Raw genomic sequence first — 26462 nt, 5'->3', positions numbered from 1 at the left:
GATAGCAGCCCGTATGCACTATGAATCACTGTACACCCTTTGCATTCATGGGGGGGGTTAATTCCAAAATAAGTTTAATCTTATTATAGTCTATGGAAATCCCATTCTTGGACACTACGTGCCCGAGTATCATGCCATGTTTCACTCAAAACTGGCACTTCAAGGGATTGAGGGAGATTCGATAAAAACGACATCTCTCGAATATGAGTCTCAAATACTTGAGATGATCATCCCATTTAGAGTGAATGCATAGATCATCTAGGAAAACGTCTAGAAAATCCCTCAGTCATTCCTTGAAGGCGGTGATCATTAACCATTGGAGCATTGTAAAGTCCAAAGATCATTACTCCTGAGAACCATCTAAGAAGCTGTATGCTTCTTTGCCTCTACAACCCTTTCCAAGACATGCTCCATGAAGGGCTTCAGGTAATGATCCTTACGGGTCATAGCGTTAACTTTCTTGAGATCTATGCATACTCTAACCTTGCCGTTCTTTTTCCGTACTATGACAATAAGGGACACCCAATCGGTGTGCTTAACCTCATAAATGAACCTTGCATCAATTTGTATTTGTATCTCCTCTCGGATGATCATTGCATATTTTGGGTTCATGGGTTAGGGTTGTTGTCATATCGACCTAATATCATCCATCATAGGGATGGTATTTAGCACTACTTCTAGTGGCACGCCCTTCATGTCCATGTACTTCCAAGCAAAACAATCTTGAAACTCATGTAACAAGGCCAGCAAGGCCTGTTCATGTTCGAGAGTCAAATCATCAACTATGTAAACCGTCTTAGGGTCTTCTCCTGTACCAACCAGGTTCAACTCCTTGACCTTAGCAAAACCGTTATAGCCATCTGGGTCTCCTTGTTCAGCTGACCTTTTAGCCTGTTCTATAGTATTCTATGGTCCTCTACTGTGTAAGCCTTGAAGTGCTTAGGGATTTGACATACATCAGTCTCTTCCTCGTCGTCATCATCTTCTATAGCTTCTGGAGCAATTTACTTTTCCTTGAAGAGGGTCTAAGTGTCCTTGGCCTTTGGGGACTTGGTTTTTTGGAGTTGTTTAGCCTCCGCAGGAGGCATCTCTGCAAGAGGAGCCTCCTTTGTGTACATTAAGGGAATCAAGGGGGGCTTTTATTATATCCAATCAGGCTCCCCAATTTGATGAGAAACTGTAAAAACGGGACCTAGCTAGTGAAGGTGTCCTCGCTTTCCTTACCTCTTGATCCTCAGCTGGGGCCCTTGGGACATTTATCATGTTAAGGGGAACTACCATACCCGGCCCTTTGGGATCATAAGCCACCATCTTGGTTCCTGTCTTTTTGACCACGTCTATGGTCGCCAGGACATGCATCCAATTTTGGGAGAATTCAGGCTCTAATAGTGGAGCGTACCAGTGCTCATCCTGGTCCTCACCCATATCTTTTCCATTATAGGCTTGAAACACATTCACACGAGTGGTTCTCTAAGTAGTGTCCAACTCGGCTACAAATAAATTGCCAGTCATGGGGTGTGCCTTACAATTTTGTAGGTTGACCCTTACAATTTGCTCATCCTTACGCAAATAAATTCTATTAGAGGCTCAATCACGTACTAGGCCTACGGCACACATAAAAGGCATGCCTTAGATGACATCATAGCCATCCGACTGCCCGTGGAAGTCCATTACCACAAACCAAAGACGGTAGGTGAGACCAAAATTTGATCTTTATATCCTTTAGGACTTCGACTGCCTGTGTTATCACACCATCGACTAATTTTACAATCAAGTTGGTGCTTTCCATTTCAAGATTTTCCCATTTTGCCCAGCACTGCTTCGTGATGATACTGACACCCACTCTGCCATCTAAGATAGCCGCGGCCTTCTTGTTTTGGCAGAATATCAAAATTATAGCATTCATGTCATTGTTCTCGAAGTACTGGCCCAGCTTATTAACTGGTATTTTTAGCACATTCGGCTCCTCGTGCGATGCTTCGATGACCTCGGTGTCCACTTCTTTTGGGTTGGCCATCTGCCCATTCATCCAATCGGAGAGATCTCTCCAAAAGATGGGAGTTCTAGCTATGGGCATCTTTATTTTTGTGGACAAGAAGGCAACAAGCCCGACAACATCCTGGGGTTGGCCAATCGATTCTCAGCCTTTCGACTATGGTTCTTTGAACCCCTAAAAGGACGTGGGGTTCTCATACACAACCTGCTGTAAGGTTTGGGATACTTCTGAGTCTTCCCTCCTTGGGCCTTTTCTTTCATGTTGTTATAAGCGCACAGTAGCCTTGCTGCACAACTTAAACGATGTGGGATTCATGGGGTAAAAAGATGGCCATGAAGCTTACAATCCCACAAATCTATGAGGAAGTGTGGCAATAGTTCCGCATCATTCATTCTCTCATAAGGTTCACAATGGGAGTTCAAGTGTTTGATTCTAGCAATATAATCCCTAAGAGCCTCGGTCTCTTTTTGCTTGACCTCATAGAGCTGGTTGAGTGAACTCCACTTGGGTCCACTAGGGAACCCCACTACGAAGGACGTGTCGCAATTAATTTTCTCCTCCGGACTTATTAGTGCTCTAAACCATTGTCCAGCTTTGCCATCAAGGCTTAAGCCAAAAGCAAATCTATCATCAAATGTCTCATCGGTATGTTCAAAACGTTAAAAATGGGAGAGTACGAACTTGGTGATTAACTTGGAGATAATGGTGGGTTTAGTTCTAGAAGGGTTTTGGTCTCTCGTCCTCTTCCTAGCGCTTCTACTAGGATTCTCATTGCCGCATTGGTAAGCAACCATTCGTGGAGTAGGCAGAGCTTGAGGATATGGTGGCTCCAAGTCGGGAACTGGCGTCCGACAAGTGTGTACGGGCCATGGCTGCCTCCTCCTTCCCGAACAACGATTAGAAAGCAATTCTCCGCAGTCTTGTTCCTTGCGAGCTATGGCTATGGCGAGCCCTGCACAGTCTGCTGAGCCAGGCCATGGCAGGAAGCGACCTGCCAAGTTCCTTCACCATGTATCCCCCCTCCCCCCCCCTCTCCTTTCCCCCCCTCTTGTAATCATTCCTGCTTTTCCTTTCTGTCGCCTCACCTCCTTTGCTTCTTGCTCTTTCAGATCGCAAAAAGAAAGAAGGATTGGGAGCTTCGTCCTGGATTGCAGGGATTCTTGATCACCTGCGATGGCGGACGCGAGCGGCAGAGCTGTCGAGAGGCCATCGCTCTTCTCGAACGGGTAGAAAAAACTAGCACTTCAAATTGTGGGTGTGGTCGTCGTCGATTCCAAATGTACCCTCAAAACTTTCTTTTGGTAATGCAGTTTTACGAGAAAGTAGCGAAAGATAGAACGAGCTCCGCAAATTCTGTGGCGCATGGGAACCCTTCGACAAATAGTAGGGCCGAACCTGGTTTCGAAATCCCAAAGGAAAGAGAGGGGAATAAGCTCGATCCTGATTGCGACACGCGATCTTCGACTCCGAGTGGGTCTGATGTAGAGGAAAACAATAGTGCAAGGCATGGGCCTAACCCCACAGAGGCTGCAAATGATGGCGAGGAGAACGTCAGTCGTGCGGATGAGTCAGCGGCGGCGTCTAAGGGTGGCGGTATCGAATGCTTATTAGAGGACGAGATAGCAGAATTAAGGGACAGGAATAAGGTTTACAGCCCTTATAATCTGAAAGACAATTTTGTGCATTTCGGTCCTTAACTATGATCCCTTTAGGCATTCTAGCTTTATGCATTTTTCAGGGTTACTTCTAGGAGCAACTTTCACCGGAGGAATGAAAGTTGCTGCTAGACCGAAACTAGCAATCTGACCTCTGATCACGTTTTTGATTTCAGAACTTTGTGTAATGTTTTGAAAGAATTGTGAGAAGACAGATGATGCAGTTTAGCGGCCTTTAGGTTCTGTGGATTGAGTCTTATGCTTCACATGTGATGGTTGTAGGCTCGTTTTGCAGGCTTAGAAACTGGGTGCAATGGTATCGTCTTTATAAGAATGCTAAAGGAAGATGCTGAAACTAATGTACTTCCAAGAGGCCCAAATGCAGTGGTAGAAGCTATCATGCAGGAGGCTGTAAACTTTGGCAAGCCTCTCACGAGGTTGGTGAATTTCTGCCTTGGAGAGAATTTCTTTGTTCTTATCCTATACACTTCGATACATTTTCGGGGAGATGGTGTATGTATTGCTCTTTTCTCTCAGTTGCCCTCCAAGAGTATAATTATGTTGTCATGGAGGAGTGATGTGTGTTCAATTTTACCTATTGTATGGGTAAGACTTCCTGGTCATGCACTGCATCACTTGTTGAGTGTCCGAGATCACTTAGAGGTCTCACGAACTCGAATGCAGCTCTAAGTTTTTCTGCCATGTAAAGTAGAGCACATCTTTGCTTTTGGTTGTTTAAATGGGTTGCTTATTTTAACCTCAGTTGAGGTCTCAAAAACTCGAATTTCAGTGGCAGTACCTTTCTTTAGAGCACCAGGCCAGGCAAATGTCATGTATTCAGTAAGATCATTTTCCTGAGCGCTCAGATGACATAAGCGCAGGTGCAGGGATGGTACTATATCATTCTGTTTCCCAGAAAAAATACAAGTTTTATGTCATCTGTCCTCCCTTATAATTTAAAACGAGCCTTCCCTGGAAGTTGTTGACGAAGTTTATTTACTTCCCTGGAAGTTGTTGAGCTGGGGTATCATGTATACAGGTTACATAGTCACTAAGAGGGAGTGCTTTGACCATCTGTTTCAAAATCTTAACATTAGTTTGGTATGGTTAGAGGCTTTAACTGTCCTTTTGAAGGTTTTCAGGCAAGAATTAATTTCTCTTAGAAAGAAATTCCTTTTCCATGCCCAACCAACATGACCAAGAAGACATCATGAGAATATTTGTGTGGGGCCATACATCATGGGTACATCATCTAAAGCGAGTTTGGTATACCAAGGGCACAATGTGGCCAAGTATTGTTCTGTGGATCCAAACATATTAGGGTCGCCGTCATAATGCAAGGAATTGCTTCACACTATGAAATCAGACAGCCTAAATATTTGCAGCAAATTTGGTGAATCGACCTAATAAATAGCCCTCTTTGACCTCCGCAATCGAGGTCATAATTTGTTACTATTTTTGGCAATAAATTGCATCAACTTTGCTTATAGAAGAGTCTCAAGTTTTTTGAGCCAAAAGAGAAATTTATAAGGGACTCTAGATGTGTCAAGAGAAGACACTCTGATAAGACACCTAGGATTTTCTGGCCACGCTGATGTATCAAGAAGATGCTTTGAAGTTGCTCAATTGACAGGGCATAAAAATGGCCCAGGTCATTTTTATGTTCTACTACCAAAGTAGTGGTCCTTAAAGAGAGCTGTGGAAGGTTGATTTCCTAATGATAAAATAGTAGAAATGCCAGAAATGATAGCATGGGAGGTGAGGAGGGCCTTAAAATCCCTCCAAGCTTTCGATCTGACTGTTATGCATAACCTATTAGATCTCACATTCACGTTTCCACACCCTTGGCTCTTTGGCCTTAGAAATTGCAGGTTGATATTCTACAAAAGGGGTCATAGGGAGATAGCTCCTTGGAAGCTGATTCAAATAGTTGTCACAAAGATGCTTTAGGGACTTGCTTCTTCTCATCTTGCCTTACCTAGGTCCTACTCCCTCCCCCTTTCACGCACCAGCTGTGTGCATGTACACACAAAAGTTTACCTCTCTAAGGTGAGATCTTGCACTTGAAATTCAATGCTACATAGTCTTGAAACCGTTCATGGTGGTGACCTTAGTACTTGTGCATGTGCATGGGTGTACATTAAACATTTTCAGAGGTTTTGTGCCTCCTGCTCTGAATCCAAGGTAATGCATCACGTAAGCCAGATCTCTATGAGGGAACTGGTGTTTTTTCTTCGGAAAGGTCACATGTCTTTGTAAAATTCCAACAGAAGAACAAAACAGTCTGCTACAATCCCAGTTCTGGCAATCTCTGCATGCCATTAAAAACATTGCCTATGTGCCTTGTATCTTAGCATCTCTGTGAAGGAACGATTTCCTTATGCTTTGCTTAAAAGCGAAGTCTGTGTTAGAAATTACCCTACAGAGGGTATGCACAGCGGAAGACTGATAGTAATGCCCAGGAGCTCACATAGTGTGCGTGGGGTGTGGAATCACAGACTTTTTAACTTAATGTGCAAAGATGTGCAAGCCAGTAAATAGACAATGCTCAGAGACAAATATAGAAGCAACACTATATATTTCCGTCTGTCCAGAAACTAGTGTAATAGAGGGTTACTTTTTACTTAGGCTAAACCTAGGCTAAAGTTAGTGGAAAGGCCTTTATTGGCTTGTAAGTGTTTTTTCCCTTCCTTTAGGGGATACTATAAGTTGCCACATGGCATCCTAGGAGGTAATCCCATAAGCAATACTGCTTTGTACTCCCCTGGGCCATACCTATATAAGGGTTCTAGTTGTACTTGGCATATTCATTCATGACTTGTACTTCATTACTGAAATAGAATATACAGCAAGAGCTCAATACTCAGCTGAATTCTAAAAAGGATTGACTTCTTCCTGTCCTTGTGCAGCCCCTCACAAGTCCCTGTTGAAGATCCAGCCCATGATCTTCCTCTCCTACCCTTTTCCTAAACATAAGGTACTACACTACTTAACTTTCCTGCAAATTCTAGTAGTGTTTACTGTTAGTTAGGGGCAGTCTTGGTGCATTGGTATCGGAGCACTTTTCGTGGGAATTTGTGGGAAATTCTTTGTCCAATCACTTTGAAATTTGGAGCATCTACTCTTGAGCCTAGGGCCTACCTATGTGCAAAAATTCAGCGCCAGAAGTGCTCTTTGTTGTGAGCTGCCACATGGCAGGCTCTGAGAAACCCTGATTTCCAAAGTGCTCAGAATTTGGGGCTTCTTGCATCAGTGGAAAGCCCTTGCTTCCCTGATCATTTCTATGTGTGGGAATCCTAAAATGGTGGAGGATTGAGTTAACATTGAGGGTTTTTTCTCTTTGGCGCAAGAATGTGAGGAAATTGACGATCTGTTGCTTCGCTGCACCAAATAAGGTCAGATATGGCTTGAACTGGTCGCCCTAAGCTCCAATGTCTGCCCTCATAGTTTGGTGGAAATCCGAGCTTGGATGGAGGAGTTATGAAGAAATTCGACTGCTAGCTAAGAAGATCTGCGACGATCTAGGAGCTGACCATTCCGGTTTCTGATTTGCCTTTCCTTAAGGAGTCGCCTCTGCTTTAGGAACTCCCACACCAAGTTCCAGCAAGATACAGGTCTGTTGCGCGGGATCTTCGCCGATTTTTTGGTTTGGAATTGACGCGTACACTACCTAGTAAACGACCTGGCTACATATCACTTCGTAATTACTTGTAGCTGTTGCCGAGGTGTCGTTCTAACTGCTGGAACCACTCCACAAAGCTTCATGTCAAATGGAGGATTACCCTGGAGTTCACCGATGCGGACAGTGACCTGACTGTTCACTGATAGTTTGGTACAGTAGTATATTGTCGAACAGCGCTTCTGTCTATAGCTTTGACAAGGAATTGGCTGTCCAAAGAATTTAAAGACCTACATAGGTCTCTATAGAGATTGGTTTACACAGTGTGCAAAAGGAGCCTTGCAACAGTCTGCTACTCCTTGGAAATTGAGCTATTCTTGATCAGGGCTTAAGACAATGCATTTACTCTAGATTCAAGTCATTGAAGGTGCTTGTAAAGAGGTCTACTGGTCAAGCTAGTAAGCAACCAATGGGTATCCTTGATTCCATCTCAGAAAAGGAACCAATTGATGATCAGGCTATAGTTTCCGAGCCCAATGATCCTCATGTTGGCAATGTTCAAGGGGATTTAGCAGCAACTCCTCAAGTACAAGCATCCCTTAACCAAGAGCAGATCATAAAGAGTTGTATGGACCCTATGCTACATATATTCAAGGAGTTAACTAATGAGATTAAGACCAATAATCAGAGGATTGACCAAAGGATGCAGAACATGTCTGCCACTTTTAATAAAAGGTTTGATGAGTTCAAGAGAAGCCAAATCTATGATGGGAAGAGACCTGTGGATCCCCAAATTGATGGAGACTTAGGTTCAGATGATAATGATGATGATCCTATACATGTAACTGAACCGGTTGGTTTTATGACTTCTGCCCGAAGGAGCTATCACTCTAGTGGAGTTACAGCTCATACGGATAAGGATTCAGCACATGGTAAGACTCCTAATATTAACAGTTCAGCAGTTGAAGAGTTGTGTCAAAAATTCCATGAATATAAGTTGCTACCAACAGACCTTAGGGCAGCAATGACATTCCAGCAATATATACAAACAGTTAAATCTATTGAACCAAAAGGACCTATTCATTAAGACAAAGATATGAAAGACAAGATTATACTTCCTAAGTTCAAAGGTGATTCTACCTCTCCTGAGGAATTGGAGGAATGGCTCAGCAAGATGGATGACTACTTCCTTCTATATCCAAAGGGTGATCAAGGTAAAATCAGATTTGCTGTTCTTCATCTGGAAGATTATGCCCACTCTTGGTGGAGGCATCTACAGTAAGAAGGGTTAACTTTTAATGCTTGGGATGAATTCAAGGCTGAAATGCTTAAAACTTTTATATCTCCTTTTACTAGAGATCTCTGATCAATATATTTGTAAGTGGTATGATCTTACTCAGCAAGGATTAGTGAATAATTATATCAAACAGTTTTGGAAATTGGCTCTGTTTGTTCATGGTATTGATGAAAGAGTTAGAATGCTTAAGTTCATCCATGGTGTGCACCCTAGTATTGCTTCAGATGTTGAAGCTCAAAAGCCCAATTGTCTTAAAGAGGCCATGCAGTTGGCAGAGCTTTATGAACCCAAATACAATTAGAAGGAGAAGACTTTGGGTATTGGTCACTTCGGGACTAAGCCTATGGTCAAAGGGGTTTCCAATGATGAAAACAAACTTCCTGCACCTGCTACAACTTCTATTTCTAGGTTCTCCACAGTGTATGGCAGTGGCATGGGACAACCTAAGGTTTACAAGGCTACAGATGTTAAGCCATCCCTTAAACCCACTCCAAAGGATGATCTGGGTGATGAAAGAAACAAGTTGGTTAAGCAGTTATCTCAAGCAATTATTGATGACAGGAATGTTGGAGATAAGTGCACACTAAGTGTACTATTTCCTAGTCTACATTTGTCTAAGTCTAAGTCTAGTCTTTATGTCTTGAGTGTATGCCATGTGGCACTTCTACAATTATCCCATAAGCACTCTTGCTTTATGTCTTGTACTTTGGCCCATATATTCATGGGTCACATCATTGTAATCTATCTGTCTAGCTTGTGTCTTGTCTACACTCTTCTCAAGGTATTTCTTGTCTTTCAATCTTGTTATTTCATTTCCAGTTTCTAGTTCTAGTTCTTGCTTCCATATTCCAACATGGTATCAGAGCTAGGTTGATCCCTCTTCTCCCTCTTCTCTCCTCTCAGTCTGCCTTTTCTCAGATCTCTCCCCCGCTGCAGATCTGCCCCTCTTCTCATTTCTCCCTCTTTCTGCCCCGCCATTGCGCTCCAGATCTGCGTGCCAGATCTGTGTGTTTCCGCTCCAGATCTGCGCCAGATCTGCGCTCCAGATCTGCGCACCATTTCTGCCAGATCTGAGCGCCAGATCTGCGCAGATCTGAGCGCCATTTCTGCCAGATCTGAGCGCCAGATCTGCGCAGTCCTGCTGTCACTCCTGCATCAACGTACCTGCTATCCGTACAGATCAGCGCCGTCCGTACGCCGTCCTCCGTCGTCAGTTCTCCGTACTCCGCACGCCGTCCGTACGTCGTCTGCACTTTGCTGTCCGTACAGTCCGTACGATTGTACGGAATCCATACCTGCATAGGCCGACTTCTCCAGCTGCTGTTCGAAATCTGCTCCATCTTCACGGAGATCTGCGCCCTTTTTTTTGCACCTCTACCTCTGCCTGGGATTAAGGTACTGTGCTTTGCCTCTTTCAAGTTTGCTGAGTAGTCTCTCTTTTTTGCTGGTTCCTCCTGCTGCGATGGGCTGTCATATGCTGTGGCCTTGACAAAGTGGTGAGAGAACCGGCTTCTTGGATCTCTCCTCTCATTTATTTCTGCAATATTATAAGGGAATAGACACTGCCCTTGCATCCTAGCAAGAGGTAAGACCTTCCCACATGGCATCGTCCTCTCATTCTCTCATATCTATTGACAAATTCAATGGGTCCAACTTTCATACTTGGCAAATCAAAATCAAGTGCCATCTTATGAAAGAAGGTCTTTGGGACATTGTTCACCGTGCTGCTCCCGAAGGTCCCTCTGAGCAAGTTGTCACTGCCAAGAACGACAAAGCCTATGCTATCATATTGCTCGGCCTTGGAGATGATTCCATTCATCACATCTCCGACATACAGTCTGCTCCTCAAGCATGGATCACTTGGATACCCTTTTTGGAGCCCGATCTAAAAACTCTAAGATTGCACTTATGATCTCATTCTTTGATCTACATATGCAAGAAGGAGCTACTATAGCCTCTCATGTCAATTATCTTCGCAATCTTATGGTTCAGCTTGCGTCAGTCAAGTCTCCCATCTCCGAAGATATTGCTATTGCTGTGCTTCTCAAAAGCTTACCTGACTCCTATGTCACTACCTTCAAGTATCATAATAATCCTTCTCTTGAGGGTATCATCAATGCTCTCCAATAGGAAGAAAGAACTCAACAACGAAAGGTAACTGACACTGCATTTTTAGCAAAGAAAGGAAGTTCTAAGGTAAGAAAGCCTTGCACCCATTGTGGCAAAACTAATCATATGGAGAAGGACTATTTCAAGGCTCATCCATGCACCATTTGTGGCCGTGATAATCATCGGGAGAGGGACTGCTACTCCCAAACCTCTACATCAGCCCCTGCATCTACCTCAGCACATGTTGCTGCAACATCTCCATCAGCTGATCCTGCTGTTCCTTCCTCACATGATGAGAAGTAGGCTTTCTGATTACTTCTATGTCTTGTCTACCACCTTGACCACCGATGATGTAGGTCAAGGGGTTCTAGTGTCTTGGTCTTTCTATTTGTCTACAGTCAGTCTTCTGTCTATCTAGTCTTGTCTGTCTGTCTATTTGTCTATCAATCTGACTATGTTTTAGATCCATTTTGTCCCTACCCTTGTGGACCCATATGAGGATATCACTTGAGGAGGGGTGTCTCAGGATCTTTTGTCTGTCATGTTTTCTATCTTGTCTCTCAGTCTATCAGTCTTTATGTTTGTCTTCTAGTCTTGTCTTTCTGTCTTACTCCTAGTGTCCACTTAAGGAGGGTGTTGGAGATAAGTGCACACTAAGTGTACTATTTCCTAGTCTACATTTGTCTAAGTCTAAGTCTAGTCTTTATGTCTTGAGTGTGTGCCATGTGGCACTTCTACAATTATCCCATAAGCACTCTTGCTTTATGTCTTGTACTTTGGCCTATATATTCATGGGTCACATCATTGTAATCTATCTGTCTAGCTTGTGTCTTGTCTACACTCTTCTCAAGGTATTTCTTGTCTTTCAATCTTGTTATTTCATTTCCAGTTTCTAGTTCTAGTTCTTGCTTCCATATTCCAACAAGGAAGAAGAAGAATTTGTGCTACCTTTGTGGTGAGAAGTGAGCCCTTGAACATAGGAATGTGTGCAAAGCAAAAACATGAGCAAAGTTGAGCTTGATTCTAGAGATTGATGAGGATTTATCTCCTAATACTTCTGCAGCAGAATCTGAATTTCATGAATATCAGGACTGTGATGATGAGGATCATAGTTCAAAAAAGGAGACCACTTTTTCCTTTGATCGAGGTGGGTTATCCATGTTTGACACCATGCTTATGGATGATAGTTTGCCAAGGTGCTCAAATAGATCTAGACAATGGAGCATTGAAGTTGTTGAAGGTTATGAGGATGAGATCAGAAATTCTGATGGAAATGATCTTGTTGATGATGATGAAGTGTATTGGGATACACAATCAGTTATGTACAGCATATCTCCTGATGTTTTTATGGGCTGCAAGGACTCTCAAACCCTTAGGTTAAAAGGAACAATCAATGACAGACCAGTCCACATTTTGGTTGACAGTGGGAGTACTCATAACTTCATTAATGCAAAGACACTTCAAACAGCGAGGTTATGCCCATCCACTTTCTCAAGACTATACTTTTCATGGAGATCTATTTGTCTTGGAAATGGGACCTATTGACATTGTCCTTGGTTGTGAATGGTTGAGAACCTTGGGAGAATTTTCTATGGACCTTAACAGGCTGTATATGAAGTTTATGCATGAAGGTAAGCACATCACTTTGATGGGTCACCAATCTCCTAAATTGTCCTTAATTTTTACAAGAAGAATGGCCAGAGACCTCAAAAGTGTTTGTGGAGTCCATGCTATTCAGTTGACCAAGTCTCAAGAGGGTAATGGGTTGTTGGTGGAGGATAAAGACATGCAGTTCCTATTATAGTAATACTCTGATGTATTTGCTGATCTTCCCAACCATCTTCCTCCCATGAGAGATGTGGATCATGCAATTGTGTTGGAGCGAGGATCTAAGCCAATCAACAAAGCTCCATATAGACTTTCTAGAGCTGAAAGGGAAGAGGTGGCAAGGCAAATAAAGGAACTCCTTGACAAGGAATTTATCACACACAGTCAGTCACCCTTTGCCTCTCCTGTGTTATTGGTTAAGAAGAAGGATGGCTCATTTAGAATGTGTATTGATTACAGGGATTTGAACAAAATGACAATTAAGAATAGGTTTCCTATCCCTAGAATTGATGATCTACTGGATGAACTTAGAGGGGCAAAGTACGTCACAAAGATTGACTTAAGGTGAGGCTATCATCAAATAAGGATGAAGGAGGGAGATGAACATAGAACTACCTTCAGGACAGAACGTGGGCTTTATCAATTCAAAGTGATGGCATTTGGTCTAACCAATGCACCTGCAACTTTCTAGGCCCTAATGAACAAGGTATTGCAGCCTTTCCTCTATAAATTTGTGTTGGTATTCTTTGATGATATATTGATCTACAGCAAAATAAAAGAAGAGCATGTATTGCATGTCTAGCAAGTATTGGAAGTATTGAGGACACACCAGTTATATGCCAAATCAAGTAAATGCACTTTCATGGTTGAAGAAGTGGAATATCTGGGCCATATTGTCAGCAGTAGTGGCATTAAGGTGAATCCCAGCAAGGTAAAGTGTGTAAAGGATCGGCCTATACCTCAGAATATCACCCAGCTGAGAGGTTTCCTTGGTCTAGCATCATTTTATAGAAGATTTATAAGGCATTTTGCCAAATTGGCAGCTCCCCTCACTAATCTTCTAAAAAAGAATGCTTTTCAATGGTTTGACCGTGCCAATAAGAGCTTTTAAGCATTAAAGGAGGCATTAACTTCAGCGCCTATCTTGGTATGTCCTGATTTCTCTCAACCTTTTATAATTGAGGCTGATGCTAGTGGAAGGGGCATTGGAGCTGTCCTAAAGCAGAGTCATGGAGTTATTACCTTTGAAAGTCGGAAATTGGATGACAAGGAGTCAAGTTTTCACATTTATGACCAAGAGATGTTGGCAATACTTCATGCAATCAAAAAGTGGCACCACTACATTTATGGCAGCCATTTCAAGGTCAAGACTGATCATAAGACTCTCAGATATTTCTATCTCAGTCTTCTCTATCACCCAAGCAAAGGAGATGGCTATCCATTGTGCAAAAACTATGACTTTGACATAGATTACAAGATGGGCAAAGAAAATATTGTGGCAGATTCTCTTTCCAGGATATGGGCTTGTACTTCATCATCTATTACTGAGGTTTATAAAGATTGGATCCATGGCATTCAAGAAGAGTATCTCAATGATCCTCAAGCAGCTGTTATGTTCCAAGACTTGCAAGATCCTGACTGTTAGCAATATCCCAATTTCTCTTGTGGTATAATGATAGAATATTTCTTACTGGAAATTCCTCCTATAAGTGCTAATCTTGCAGGAATTTCACTCATCTCCTATGGCTGGGCATATAGGCCTCAACAAGACGTATGATAAGGCAAAAAAGAGTTTTTACTGGAAGGGGCTTTGGAAGGATGTTCTTGCTTATGTACAAAGCTGTAAGCCCTGTCAACAAAACAGGGAGTTGAATCTGAGACCAGCTGGTCTACTACAACCTGTGCCTATACCTCAAGGTAAATGGACACATATCAGCATGGACTTTATTACAGGTCTACCAGTGACCTCTAAGGGTTGGAACAGCATCTTTGTGGTTATTGATAGACTTACTAAAGCTGCCCACTTCATTCCTACTAAGACACAATTTACAGCTTCCAAGGTGGCTAAGCAATTCATGGAGAATGTGTTTAAATTACATGGACTCCCTCAGGAAATTGTGAGTGATCGTGATGCTAAGTTCATGGGGCATTTTTGGCAAGAGCTTTTCAGTTCTATGGGAACACTTCTTACCCCAAGTACAGCAAATCACCCTCAAACTGATGGACAAACAGAGAGGGTTAACCGCTGGTTGGAAGAGTATCTAAGGCATTTTTGCTTTGAGACCCAAGCATCGTGGGACCAATGGTTGCATCTAGCTGAGTTTTGTTATAATACCACCAAGCACACATCAATTGGTATGAGTCCTTTTGAAGTCATGTTTGGCTGTAAAGCTCATGTTCCATCAACCATTATTGATCAAGCATTGACCAGCCAGCAAGCCAAGGATGATTTGGCTCACATGACTGCTCTATTACAGCAATGTAAGGATAATATGGTAAGGGCCCAAGCAAGGATGAAGGATTATGCTGATGAGCATAGGAGAGATCTTCATTTTGAAGAAGGGGATTATGTGTTTCTCAGATTACATAAGTCCAAGCATGCTTCTTTGAAAGGTAATACCAATGTTAAACTTGCTCATAGGTATTATGGACCTTACAAGGTTTTGAGGAAAGTTGGGGGAGTGGCTTATGAGTTGGAGCTTCCATCATCCTCTAGAATACACAAACTGTTCCATGTATCACTTCTCAAGAAGTATTTGGGGCCTAAGGAGCAAGTTATGGAAGAACTACCTCCTATGGATGAAGAGGGCCAGATTGAGTATATACCTGAAAAGATCCTTGGATTTAGAGATCATGTGTTGAGGAACAAGTCCTACATGGAATATCTTATCAAATGGAGAGGTCTACCTGATGAGGAGTCTTCTTGACAGCCATCTACAATTGTGGAGCAGTACCCTCAATTGCTTAGCTGAATTCTATGGCCAAAATTGCATCTTTATGAGCAGATCTGATTTTCTCTTGCTATATGGCATATATGAACAGGTTGCAGCCAGCATTCAATATCCTTTCTCAGATCAGCATGTCTCACTGGATTTTATGATCAGATCTGTTATATATTGGACAGCATAGCTCTGCCACCCAGTTGCTTGATTTCTTGGGAATATTATATGATCCATTTACAGATCAGCATGCCTACAGGGAGGTATTTGATTGAGAAACTTCATTGTTCAGCTGATATGACCAGAATTGAGCTATTCAGGTTTACAAGGAGCATTGTATGTCCAGGTTACAGCCTTTTCAAATTTGAGGAGGGAGGATTGTAACAGAGGGTTACTTTTTACTTAGGCTAAACCTCGGCTAAAGTTAGTGGAAAGGCCTTTATTGGCTTGTAAGTGTTTTTTCCCTTTCTTTAGGGGATACCATAAGTTGCCACGTGGCATCCTAGGAGGGCAATACTGCTCCGTACTCCCTTGGGCCATACCTATATGAGGGCTCTAGTTGTACTTGGCATATTCATTCATGACTTGTACTTCATTACTGAAATAGAATATACAGCAAGAGTTCAATACTCAGCTGAATTCTAAAAAGGATTGACTTCCTCCTGTCCTTGTGCAGCCCCTCACAAGTCCCTGTTGAAGATCCAGGCCATGTTCTTCCTCTCCTACCCTTTTCCTAAACATAAGGTGCTACACTACTTAACTTTCCTGCAAATCCTACTAAACTTAGTAGTGTTTACTGTTAGTTAGGGCCAGTCCTGTTACAACTAGGACAGGATACAATACCAAAAGGTCCTTCTACTACAAGACAGACACTTCTAGATCTCTGAGCTCGCGTGCTCTACCTCAAGCATATGTAGACTCTCTGTCTAGATCCCTTCCACCTTGCTGTCCAGAAGCCAGCCTAGGTGGGCAGCACCTTGAGCTCAGTTTGCAGCCCTATGTCAGCCTCCTTCTCCTCCTGTGTATAGGTCCAAGGGTGGGCTTGCTGCTGGCTGTCTGCTCTCCAACTGCTGCTCCAAGTGATGTGGAATCAGGACATGGAAGCCCTCCTTTTATAGGGCACAAGGCTCCCTTGAATGGACCGACCAGCCAGCCTCATCCTGGCCGACCAGACTGTCCGACCAGTCTGCTTGCTGGCCGACCTGGTTGGCTGGTCCAACCAGCCCATTATAAGGGCCTTTGGCAGCCCCTTTTGGGCTGCTGCCTTTGTCCATTCCTGCGCCTATTGCAGGCTTGTTTGCAGGCCTTATGCCTGCCCATAGACCCCCGCAATGCAGCTGTACACTTGTGCCGCCTGTCCGCCTTTATTTGGGGCCTGTTCCTGCCCGTGAAGACAGCCTTTGAGGCAGCATCTGAAAGGCTGCTGTGCTGCCCACATGACAGCTCATGTGCTGCCCATGTGGCAGCCCCTTATGGCTGTCCTTTCCCTGTGAGGTGCTGCCCATGTGGCAGCCCCCTCCCTTATCTTTTCTGCCTAGGTTCACCCCCCCCCCCCCCCCAATTCTCTCCTCATATGGGGGCTTACAGATGGGGAGGTGACCATTCTAAGACCCCCTCTCACCGACACATCCAGGCCCAATGCACGTTGATGACGATGCTCCAGTAACTCCCTGTCGTAGTCCTGTGGAACATTTCGATGCCGAAATCTTTTCCTGGATTTTCATCCAGTGGCTCCTGCTCCACCAGGTCTGGTTCCGCTTCCGCACACCATCCTGGTACACAGGTCCATCTTTGGTAGCACCTCTTGGCACCACCTCCTTCAGTCATGTTCTCGCCTTTGAACTCGAGCAATCCAGCCGTCACGATCTTCCAGTTGGCACCCTCATAATGAGTGAACAACCTGGAGTCTTCCAGGCACCATGCTCTGAGGGTCTGTTTTAACCCGTCCTTCCTTTGGCAAGGTCCGCAACAAAAGAACATCTCCAGATAACGTGGACCTCAAACTTTAAACGCACTTGACTGAACTTGAGTCACCCTCCTTCTCGCAAGGGCACTGTGCTCCAGTCGTGGAAGTCGATTCCCAAGAGTTTCTGAATGTCGTCCTTCAGCGAGGTCCCTACCTTCAGGCTCCCACACATGTGAGCCTCCTACTTGGGCTCTGATACCATCATAGTTGCACGAAACGGCCGTTTCATGGCCGGAAACGGCAACGGCAACGGCGAAATGGAAACGTCGTTTCGTAAAACCTGCTTTGCCCTAAACCCTAAAAACGTGATTTCGCCGCCTCTCTTCATCTTTCGCCGCCTCCCGCCCGTTCCACTCCTCCTGTGCATCCTTGCTGCTCTCTCCACCTTCTCTAAGCTCTCTCCATCCCTCCATCCTTTGCTCTTGGACTCTTTATCCCGTTTTCCTTGGACCTCCATCCTTCTCTCTCCATCCTCTTCATCCTTTGCTCCATCTTCTCCATCCTGCAAGCTGCAGCTTGGCAGCCTGCTCTCCATACTCCATCCCTCCATCCTTCTTCTCTCCATCCTCTCTTTAATCTTACCTTCTACCTCTCCATCCTCCTTCTCTCCATCCTCCTTCACTTCTACCTCTGATCCTCCAGGCTCCTTCCACCTTCATCCTCTTTTACCTCTGAGCTCTCCATCCTCCTTCTACCTCTCCATCCTTTCTCACTTGTGACCTCTCCATCCTCCTCAATGCCGAGAGATGCTTATTGGGTCCATGTCTCCCTCCTGGATAGTTATAAAGGAGGCGGTGGCTCCAAGAAGTGGAGATGCAACTATTGCGGCATAAGCAAAACGGGGTCTGTCACACGGGTGAAAGACCATCTAGCAGGTGTTCCCAGCAAGGATGTAGGACCTTGTGAGTTTGTGCCTACTCCAATGAAAGGTGGCCTAACAGAATGAAAGCGTGTGCGTATGGCAGCCTTGGCTGCAAAAAGTGGAGGACAAGGGCTGCAAGATGAAGAAGAGGCTGCTGACACTGAGCCATTGGATGATGCCAGCACATTGGGTTCTGCAAAGAGAAGTAGAGGGGCATCAACTACATCGAGCGCGGGTCCTAGTGCTACAAGAACACCCTTGCTACATGGATCAATTAGTGTGGATGCTAGTGCGGGGAAAAGAGGATCACTGCAAAGGTCTAGCATTCAAGCACGCTTGCAAAAGCAAACAGTGAAGGAGGCCACTAGTGAGCTCACAAAGCTCTTCATACAGTGTGCAATACCCTTTCATGTGGCGAAGACTACACGATGGAGGAAGGCCATGAGAGTCGTAAGCCGCATTGGGTATGAATGGGAAGGGCCTACATATGAGGCCTTGCGGACAAGAGAGCTAAGAAGAGCGAGGGAATGTGTGGAAGACCAAATGAAGTCCTTAAAAGAGACTTGGAAAAAATATGGATGCACACTCTTATGCGATGGATTGTCAGATGCACGCAAGAGGAATGTGTACAATATTTTAGTGTCTTCTTGCAAGGGAACCATGTTCTTGAGAGCCATAGACGCTTCCACTGCAGGTACAGTGATTACAGGGTTGTATATTTGGGAGCATTTACGGGCAGCCATTATGGAGATAGGTGTTGAGCATGTGGTGTAGGTGGTGATAGATAATGGCAGCAATTGTGTGTCAATGGGTGCCATGTTAGAAGATGAGTTCCCTAAGATTGTGTGGATACCCTGTGCCTCACATTGCCTTGATCTTTTGATCGAGGACCTAGGGAAGATACCTTGGATTGATGCCATCTTCTCCACAGCCCGCAGTATCGTGAAGTTTGTCACGAAGAGACCCAAAGTCCTCAGCATCTATCGGGCTTACAGTGACCTTGAGCTATTGAAACCTCCAGCCACAAGGTTTGTTTACATGTTCATAGTGGTGGAGAGGCTTGTGCGAGTGCGCCAGGGCTTGTTGCGCACGGTTGTGTCTCGGGAGTGGGGAGATTGGGATGATAGAGGTCAAGCAAAGTCTATCAAATTTTTTCGCATGATCATGGATGAGTCTTGGTGGAATCAGGCGGAGGCATTAATCAAATCGATTAATCCTATCTACACGGTGCTTCGCATCAGGACATGGAGGGAAGCACATTAGGGCTCTTGTACGAGTTTATGGACAAGATTGGAGAGGCCCTCAACAGAAACACTTCCCTATCGCCTGCTAAGTAAGACTTTTTACTTTTGTAATATGTATAATTATTGCAGTTACTAAATGGCAATTTGTTATCATGAAGCCTGGAATTTTAAGATATATATTATGTATGTACTATTATCTATAGTCTATGAATTTTGCATGCATAATGCATTCTAATTTCTTGTGGCATGATTTAGGGTTGAGTCCATCCGTGCTATATGGAATAAGCGGTGGAATTGGTTCCACCGCCCAATCCATGCGGTGGCACATGTATTGCATCCGCTCTGGCGCAGTCAAGAGCAATATGAGAATGACGAGTTGGAGGAGGGGATGCAATAGTATCTACAAAATTGGACGGGTGGTGACTTGGAGATTCAACGAAGAATGGAGGATGAACTTCTATTGTTCCGCAATCACAGCCTCTCCTTTGGTCGACCTACAGCTAGGCTCCGAGAGACACAGTTGCAACCTGTCTCCTGGTGGGAGAAATATGACAACTGTACTCCTACTTTGGTAAGAGTCTAAGAGACAAGTTCCAACGCCACTAGTTAGAGCTTAGTCGTTAAGTAATTTGAAGTTTTATCTACTACAAATATGTTTAAAGTTATCAAGTTCCTGATACTTATCTCGGCTTAATTGGCTTATGGCAGAATCGCCTTGCTATACGTGTTCTCTCAGAGAACTGCAGTTCCGGTCCTTGTGAGAGGAACTGGAGCACTTGGGCCCTCTTTCACACAAAGAAGAGGAACAGATTGAGCACGGCTCAATTGGAGCAGTTGGTGTTTTGTCATTGCAACCTCCGTCTCCTTGAGTTCGCCGCTAGCTGCCCCGAACCTCGCCAAGTGAATGTAGATGAAGGCCATACCAGATATCCCACGGGAGGAGCTGGACATATACACCATGTTGTATGAGGAGCTGTCAGCACCAGCACACCACACACGATCATACACTCAACCATCTGGAGATGGTGCTAGTACTTCAGTTGCACCCGATGGTCCTGATCCTGATGTTGATGATTCTTCTTTAGACAGTGACACAGATTCCTCAAGCTTATTTGAGGACGCAGAGGATGACGATGACGAGGAGTCCATGGATGATGCAGATGATCAGTAGTCCTGCTGCTTTTTTTTATATCATCCATGGGTGCTTTTATTTTGAGTCTTGCATGACTCATGAGTCATGAGTCATGATCATGAAATTGTGGATCATGAATCATGATCATCTATGGAGTCTGGACATTGGATACTTTCAAGTTTTAAGTTTCAAGTTTCAACTTGTGTGCTAAGTTTAAACTTTAAAGTACTTCAAACTTCTAAATTTCAGATTCTTGTAATGCCAAACTTGTTAGTCATGACTCATGATACATGTTGATTTCAGATTATTGAAGCATCATTCAAGAATTTAGAATCATAGAGGCATGAATGATGCATTGATGCTTGAAGGCTGAAGCTTCAAGTATAGATAATTGTAATTTGTATTATGTATGATTTGCACTCTATTGATAATTATATTATGTATAAAAAATAAATTTTTATACATAAATTGTATCATATTGCCGTTTCTTCCGTTTCGTTTCGGTAGGGCCCGGAAACTCCGTTTCTTCCGTTTGGTAACTATGGATACCATATTAGAAATTACCCAACAAAGGGTACGCACAGCGGAAGACTGATAGTAATGCCCAGGAGCTCACACAGTGTGCTTGTGGGGTTCTGGAATCACAAACTTCTTAAACTTATGTGCATAGATGTGCAAACCGGTAAATAGACAATGCTCAGAAACAAATATAGAAGCAAGGTTCTCCTATTAGATGTCAAGCACTTCTAGATCTGTGAGCCCGCGTGCTCCACCTCGAGCATATGTAGACTCTCTGTCTAGATCCCTTCCACCTTGCTGTCCAGAAGCCAGCCTGGGTGGGCAGCACCTTGAGCTCAGTCTGCAGGCCTATGTCAGCCTCCTTCTCCTTCTGTGTGTAGGTCTAAGGGTGGGCTTGCTGCTGCTGTTGTGTGCTCTCCAACTGCTGCTCCAAGTGATGTGGAATCAGGGCATGGAAGCCATCCTTTTATAGGGTGCAAGGCCCCCTTGAATGGACCGACCAGCCAGCCTCATCCTGGCCAACCAGACTGGCCGACGACCAGTCTGCTTGCTGGCCGACCTGGTTGGCTGGTCCAACCAGCCCTTTATAAGGGCCTTTGGCAGCCCCTTTTGGGCTGCTGCCTTTGCCCATCCCTGCGCCTATTGCAGGCCTGTTTGCAGGCCTTATGCCTGCCCATAGACCCCCGCAATGCAGCCGTACAGTTGCGTCACCTGTCCGCCATTATTCGGGGCCTGTTCCAGCCCGTACAGACAGCCTTTGAGGCGCCTCTGAAAGGCTGCTGTGCTGCCCACATGACAGCTTATGTGCTGCCCATGTGGCAGCCCCTTATGGCTGTCCTTTCCCTGTGAGGTGCTGCCCATGTGGCAGCCCCCTCCCTTATCTTTTCTGCCTAGGTTCACCCCCCCATGCTCTCCTCATATGGGGGCTTACAGATGGGGAGGTGACCATCCCAACAGTCTGTAGTTTTGATTATTTGGCCAAACAAGTTTGTCTAGTCTCAGAAAACCTGTCCGGGCTGCTCCATGTCGCTGCCTGCTGCAGCTTGCCCCCTCCCCCCTCTTCCCGGTGGTGCACTGTTAGAGTTAGCATCGACTGGGGGCCTTTGTGGGTGTGCCTGCCCGTATGAGGTAGGAGGGGGTGGATTTGGGTCTCCTTGCAGGCTGCCATGGAGACGCACTTGCTGCGGACAGGGCAAGGGGGTGCGGGGCTGTTTGCACCCGCCGCCAACCACCTAGGTGCCTTGGTTGGGCAAGTTGGTGACCCGACCTTGGGTCGGCCTTGGGGCCAGGTTGGCCGGTGATGGGGACCCTATAAACTCTCCTCTATCACTTGTACAAGGTTTTTGCCTAGCAGTTCAGGCATTCTCCCAGATCTCTTCTGCAGAATCTCTCTCTCTCTCTTTCTCGCAATTCAGTTCAGAGTTTGTTTTTGTTTTCCAGACCCCCCCCCCCCCCCCAAAAAAAAAAAAAGAAGAAGAAGAAAAAAACCCACCACCACCACCCAGAGAAAAAGTCTTGCCTGCCATCGCGTCAGCGGATGCCCCATTTCTGGTTTTAATACATGCTGGCCAGTGTAGAGGCTACAGCAGCTTGTCCATCCTTTTTTAAAACCTTGGTCTCCTTTACGACAATACCCTTTGGCATCTCCATGCCTTCGTTGGCTGTATGGAATAAGCCAATCTGTATATAATACAGATTGGGTTCTTTGTGTCAATTCATACTGTGGTTTCCTTCCCTTAATTCTGAAGTCAAGTGTCAACATCTAAACTTAGTTTCTGTTCCATGGATAATTATTTCAAGCACCATCAAAGAACACGAAACACAAGTTATCAAGCGATCTAGCTTTGAATTGTTGCAGGTCCTGTTTAAGGTTCCTACCTGTGGAGATCACTTGCTATGCTTCGGCAGATGAGGTGAAGAAGGTTGTGCAACCTTTTTTGTCAAACCATTTTCCACTGGGGGAAGGAACTCCAGCATTGAAGGTTGGCTATTCTACGAGACTTCTTTTTCCAATGATTGGATGGAAGCTTTTGTCTATGGCATTGACTTTTTATACTTTCCCTTGTGTAGTTTGCAGTGGTGTATGAAGCACGTGCTAACACCAGTTTAGACAGAATGGAGATCATAAATGCAGTGGCAAAACTAGTGGAACCACCTCATTCAGTGGATCTAAAAAATCCCGACAAAACTATCATTGTTCAAGTTGTTAAGGTACATCTAAAAATCTTTCAAAGCACTAATAAACGAAGAGGTGTGCGTGCATATTTGTGTTTGCATGCTTGCACATGTGTGAGAGGTGATGATGATGCTCATCGAGAGAGAGAGAGAGAGAGAGAGAGAAGAAGAAGAATATATTATCGTCCTCTGAAGACCAAAACCGGCCTATGGGACCTGAGCAATACAATATCACAAGTACATGAAAGCTCCTCCCGAAGATGGGAGGGTGGAAAGAGAAACCACCTTCTAGGATTCAGGTGGATTCCTATGCTTGAAGAGCTTATTCGGGTGGATTCAGAGAGAGAGAGAGAGAGAGAGAGAGAGATGTATTACTGTATTCGGGAGGCCTCTCGTGCCTATGAGACAAACTACAATATCAGAGTAACTCATGCTCATACAAGCCATTATGGGCTGAGGCAAAGGGTGAGCACTAAGTCCTTTTGCTGAGTACTATACTAGAGTAAGCTCAAAAGCTTAAACTCAAACTCAAAGCTCAAAGCTAGAAGCTAATAGCTAATACTCAATCTCAAAGTCAGAGTCAGAACACAGAGCCAGGTGCCATGGTGGCTCTCGTGTGAGCTGTGAAAATCTCGTATTTGTTTGTCTGGTCGTCACTCGTTGTGCTCGGGGGCATGGTCTCCGTGATCTTTGTATCTGTTGAGCCCTATCGAGAGTGACGCCTTTGGTCAGGAGTAAAGCTGTGATGGGCTGGACCTCTAGCGTATGTGCTCTGGTTCGTCGCTGCATTGTGTGTGGCTCCTGCGTCTCTGGTTGCATCCCTATCGTCGTCTCATCCCACTGATCCGTGCTGCCCTCATGTCATCCTCCTCTACTCCAACATGTCCAGGGGCAGACTTGAATGCGTAGAAATCTGTGATGTGTCACGCAGAGAGAGAGAGAGAGAGAGAGAGAGAGAGAGAGAGAGATTACCGTCTTTTGGAGGCCTCGCAGGCCTATGAGACAAAGTACAATCACAAGGATAACCTATACAAGCCATTGTGGGCTGAAGCAAAGGGCTGGCTAAGGCCCTTTGCAGAGTACCATGCTAAAATCACATTCAAATTACAAGAAATCAAAACTAGTACTCATACTCAGAGTCAAGATACATAACCTGGTGCCAGGGTGGCTCTCCTATGAGCTGCAAAAATGTCTCGTATAGTGGAAACTCAGTAACCGAAACCGGGCACTGTGGTGGCTCGTTTATGAGCGGTGAAAATGTCTCGAATCTAAGTCTGTTTGGTTGTCTCATACTGTGGCATCGAAGGGGGGCGTGGTCTCCTCGATCTTTGAACCCGCTGAGCTATGTTTCAAAGTGACCCCTCGTCTCGGGCGGTCTCCTCTGAGGAAAGCGGTGATAGGCCGAACCTCAATTGAGTGTGCTCTGTGCTGTCTCCGTGTCATGGGTGGCCTTTGCAGTCCTCTCTCGGTAATCCAAACTGCCCACATAGCAGCTAGCTCCTCCTCCACCCCACTGTGTCCTGGAGCTGACTCGAATGCATAAAAATCTGTGACGTGCCCTTCACCTCCGGAGTGCTGACAGAAACTCAGTACAAAGACTTTGTATAAATTGATGCTCAAGTATGTGTGGGTGTGTGGATTTGTATGTGTGAGAGCATATTTTTATACTATGGTCTACACCCACTGTTGGGCGCTGATGACGTCAGTGGGGATGTCATAGTAGCTAGTCCCTGCTATGCATGATGGAGTTTATGGTTTTCAACCTTGTGAGTGACTATCATGAGATTGAAACTGCACTATGTTGTGTTTTTAGAGGATAAGTTTGGGAATGTTCCTGGATTCATCTAGGTATGTGACGTGCCGTTGTGTGTGGTCGGCCTCTGCATCCTGTGGTGTGATCGCCTCCTATTGCTCTCTGATCTGTCGTAGCAAGGTCTCCCTGTGTCGGCGCATCTCAAGCAGGTAGAGTCCAATGCAGACTTGGTCATGGAGTTGGATCAAGCGTGATAGTGGGCCGACGCCACTCCCGTCCTGATAGAGGTGTTAGAAATGAGAGAGTGAGAGAGCAGGAAGCAAGAGAGCTGAACGTAGTGCTTGCAATAGAAGAAGTGACCAATACAAGTAGTGGGATGGGTTTTGTCTAAGTGACAAAACCTTATCCTTTACTAACCGTAGTTAGTGAACTAACTGTGGTTAGGGGGAAAAACCTCTAAATGAGGGAAAAGTGCTCCTAACCTACTTATTACATCACATTGGTCACTGCTGAATTATAATAATAATTCTAACACCCCCCCTGCAGTGCCAATGTCATGTACAAGGAAATGATCAATCACCAAAAGGAGATAAGTTCAGGGCACTACGAAATGCCTCAAACTTTTCACATGGAAGTGCTTTGGTGAAGATGTCTGCAACATTGTCATGTGTTGACACATAGATCATACTGATCTCTTTTGCGTGCAACTTCTCTCTGACATAGTGATAGTGAATTTCAATGTGCTTCGTGCGAGCATGAAACACAGGATTCTTTGCCACTGCTATAGCACTCTGACTATCAGTGAGAATCGGAGAAGGACCCTCCAATGAAAGATGAAGATCAGCAAATAAACGACGCAGCCAAACACATTTCAACTGTCGCTGTGAAAGCTGCCTTGTACTCAGCTTCACATGAGGAGGTAGCCACTGTAGACTGTTTCTTGCTCAACCAAGAAATGCAAGCATGTCCTAGAAAGAAACAATTCCCACTGGTGAGCTGCCTAGTATCATAGTCTCCAGGCCAATCTGAGTCACTGTAAGCATGCATCTGCAAGTCACCCCCCTTGGGAAACATCAAGCCAAAAGACTTTGTACCTTGCAAGTAACGGAAGATGCGTTTTACAGCCTGCCAATGCATAATCTTTGGGCTGTGCATATACCTGCTCGGCTGTGGATATACCTGAGAAACTGAAAACTGGATATCAGGTCGTGTATTGCAGAGATAAATGAGGCATCCAATAGCGTGACTATAGAGTGTGACATCAATTGATTCACCCGCATCATGCATTGTAAGCTTCAGCCCCAGCTCCATGGGAGTGGACATAGGCTTGCAATCATGCATGTTGAATCTGTCCAAGAGCTTTTGAACATACTTGGCCTGAGACATAACAATGCCACGATTCTCTTGAATAAACTGGATCCCCAAAAAGAAATGTAACAAGCCCAAGTCTGACATATCAAATGTAGATTTCAATTGGGCCTTGAAATCTGCAATTACTTCCTCATTTGATCCGGTGAGCAGCATGTCATCTACATAAAGAATGATGACCAGAATATCCCCCCCATCCTTCTTGATGTAGAGGGTGCTC

General features: G+C 44.7%; 1 protein-coding gene across 1 annotated transcript in view; it reads left to right on the top strand.

Annotated features, from left to right (window-relative positions):
* Positions 1-2753: 2753 nt before the first annotated feature.
* Positions 2754-26462, top strand: part of LOC147894257 (THUMP domain-containing protein) — a 38444-nt gene continuing 14735 nt past the window's right edge. The window contains exons 1-6 of the mRNA XM_087384807.1: positions 2754-3007; positions 3106-3222; positions 3307-3642; positions 3934-4088; positions 22805-22928; positions 23017-23157. Coding sequence (XP_087240933.1) covers positions 2933-3007; positions 3106-3222; positions 3307-3642; positions 3934-4088; positions 22805-22928; positions 23017-23157 — 948 coding nt within the window. The 5' untranslated portion in view covers positions 2754-2932. The remainder of the gene's footprint in view (positions 3008-3105; positions 3223-3306; positions 3643-3933; positions 4089-22804; positions 22929-23016; positions 23158-26462) is intronic.

The sequence above is a fragment of the Dipteris shenzhenensis genome, chromosome 14, assembly GCF_047967505.1.
Source record: "Dipteris shenzhenensis isolate YYH24624 ecotype China chromosome 14, Dip_SZ_1.0, whole genome shotgun sequence".
Taxonomy (NCBI): Eukaryota; Viridiplantae; Streptophyta; class Polypodiopsida; order Gleicheniales; family Dipteridaceae; genus Dipteris; species Dipteris shenzhenensis.
Note: the sequence above shows the minus strand (reverse complement) of the source record. Positions and strands in the feature narration are given on the sequence as shown.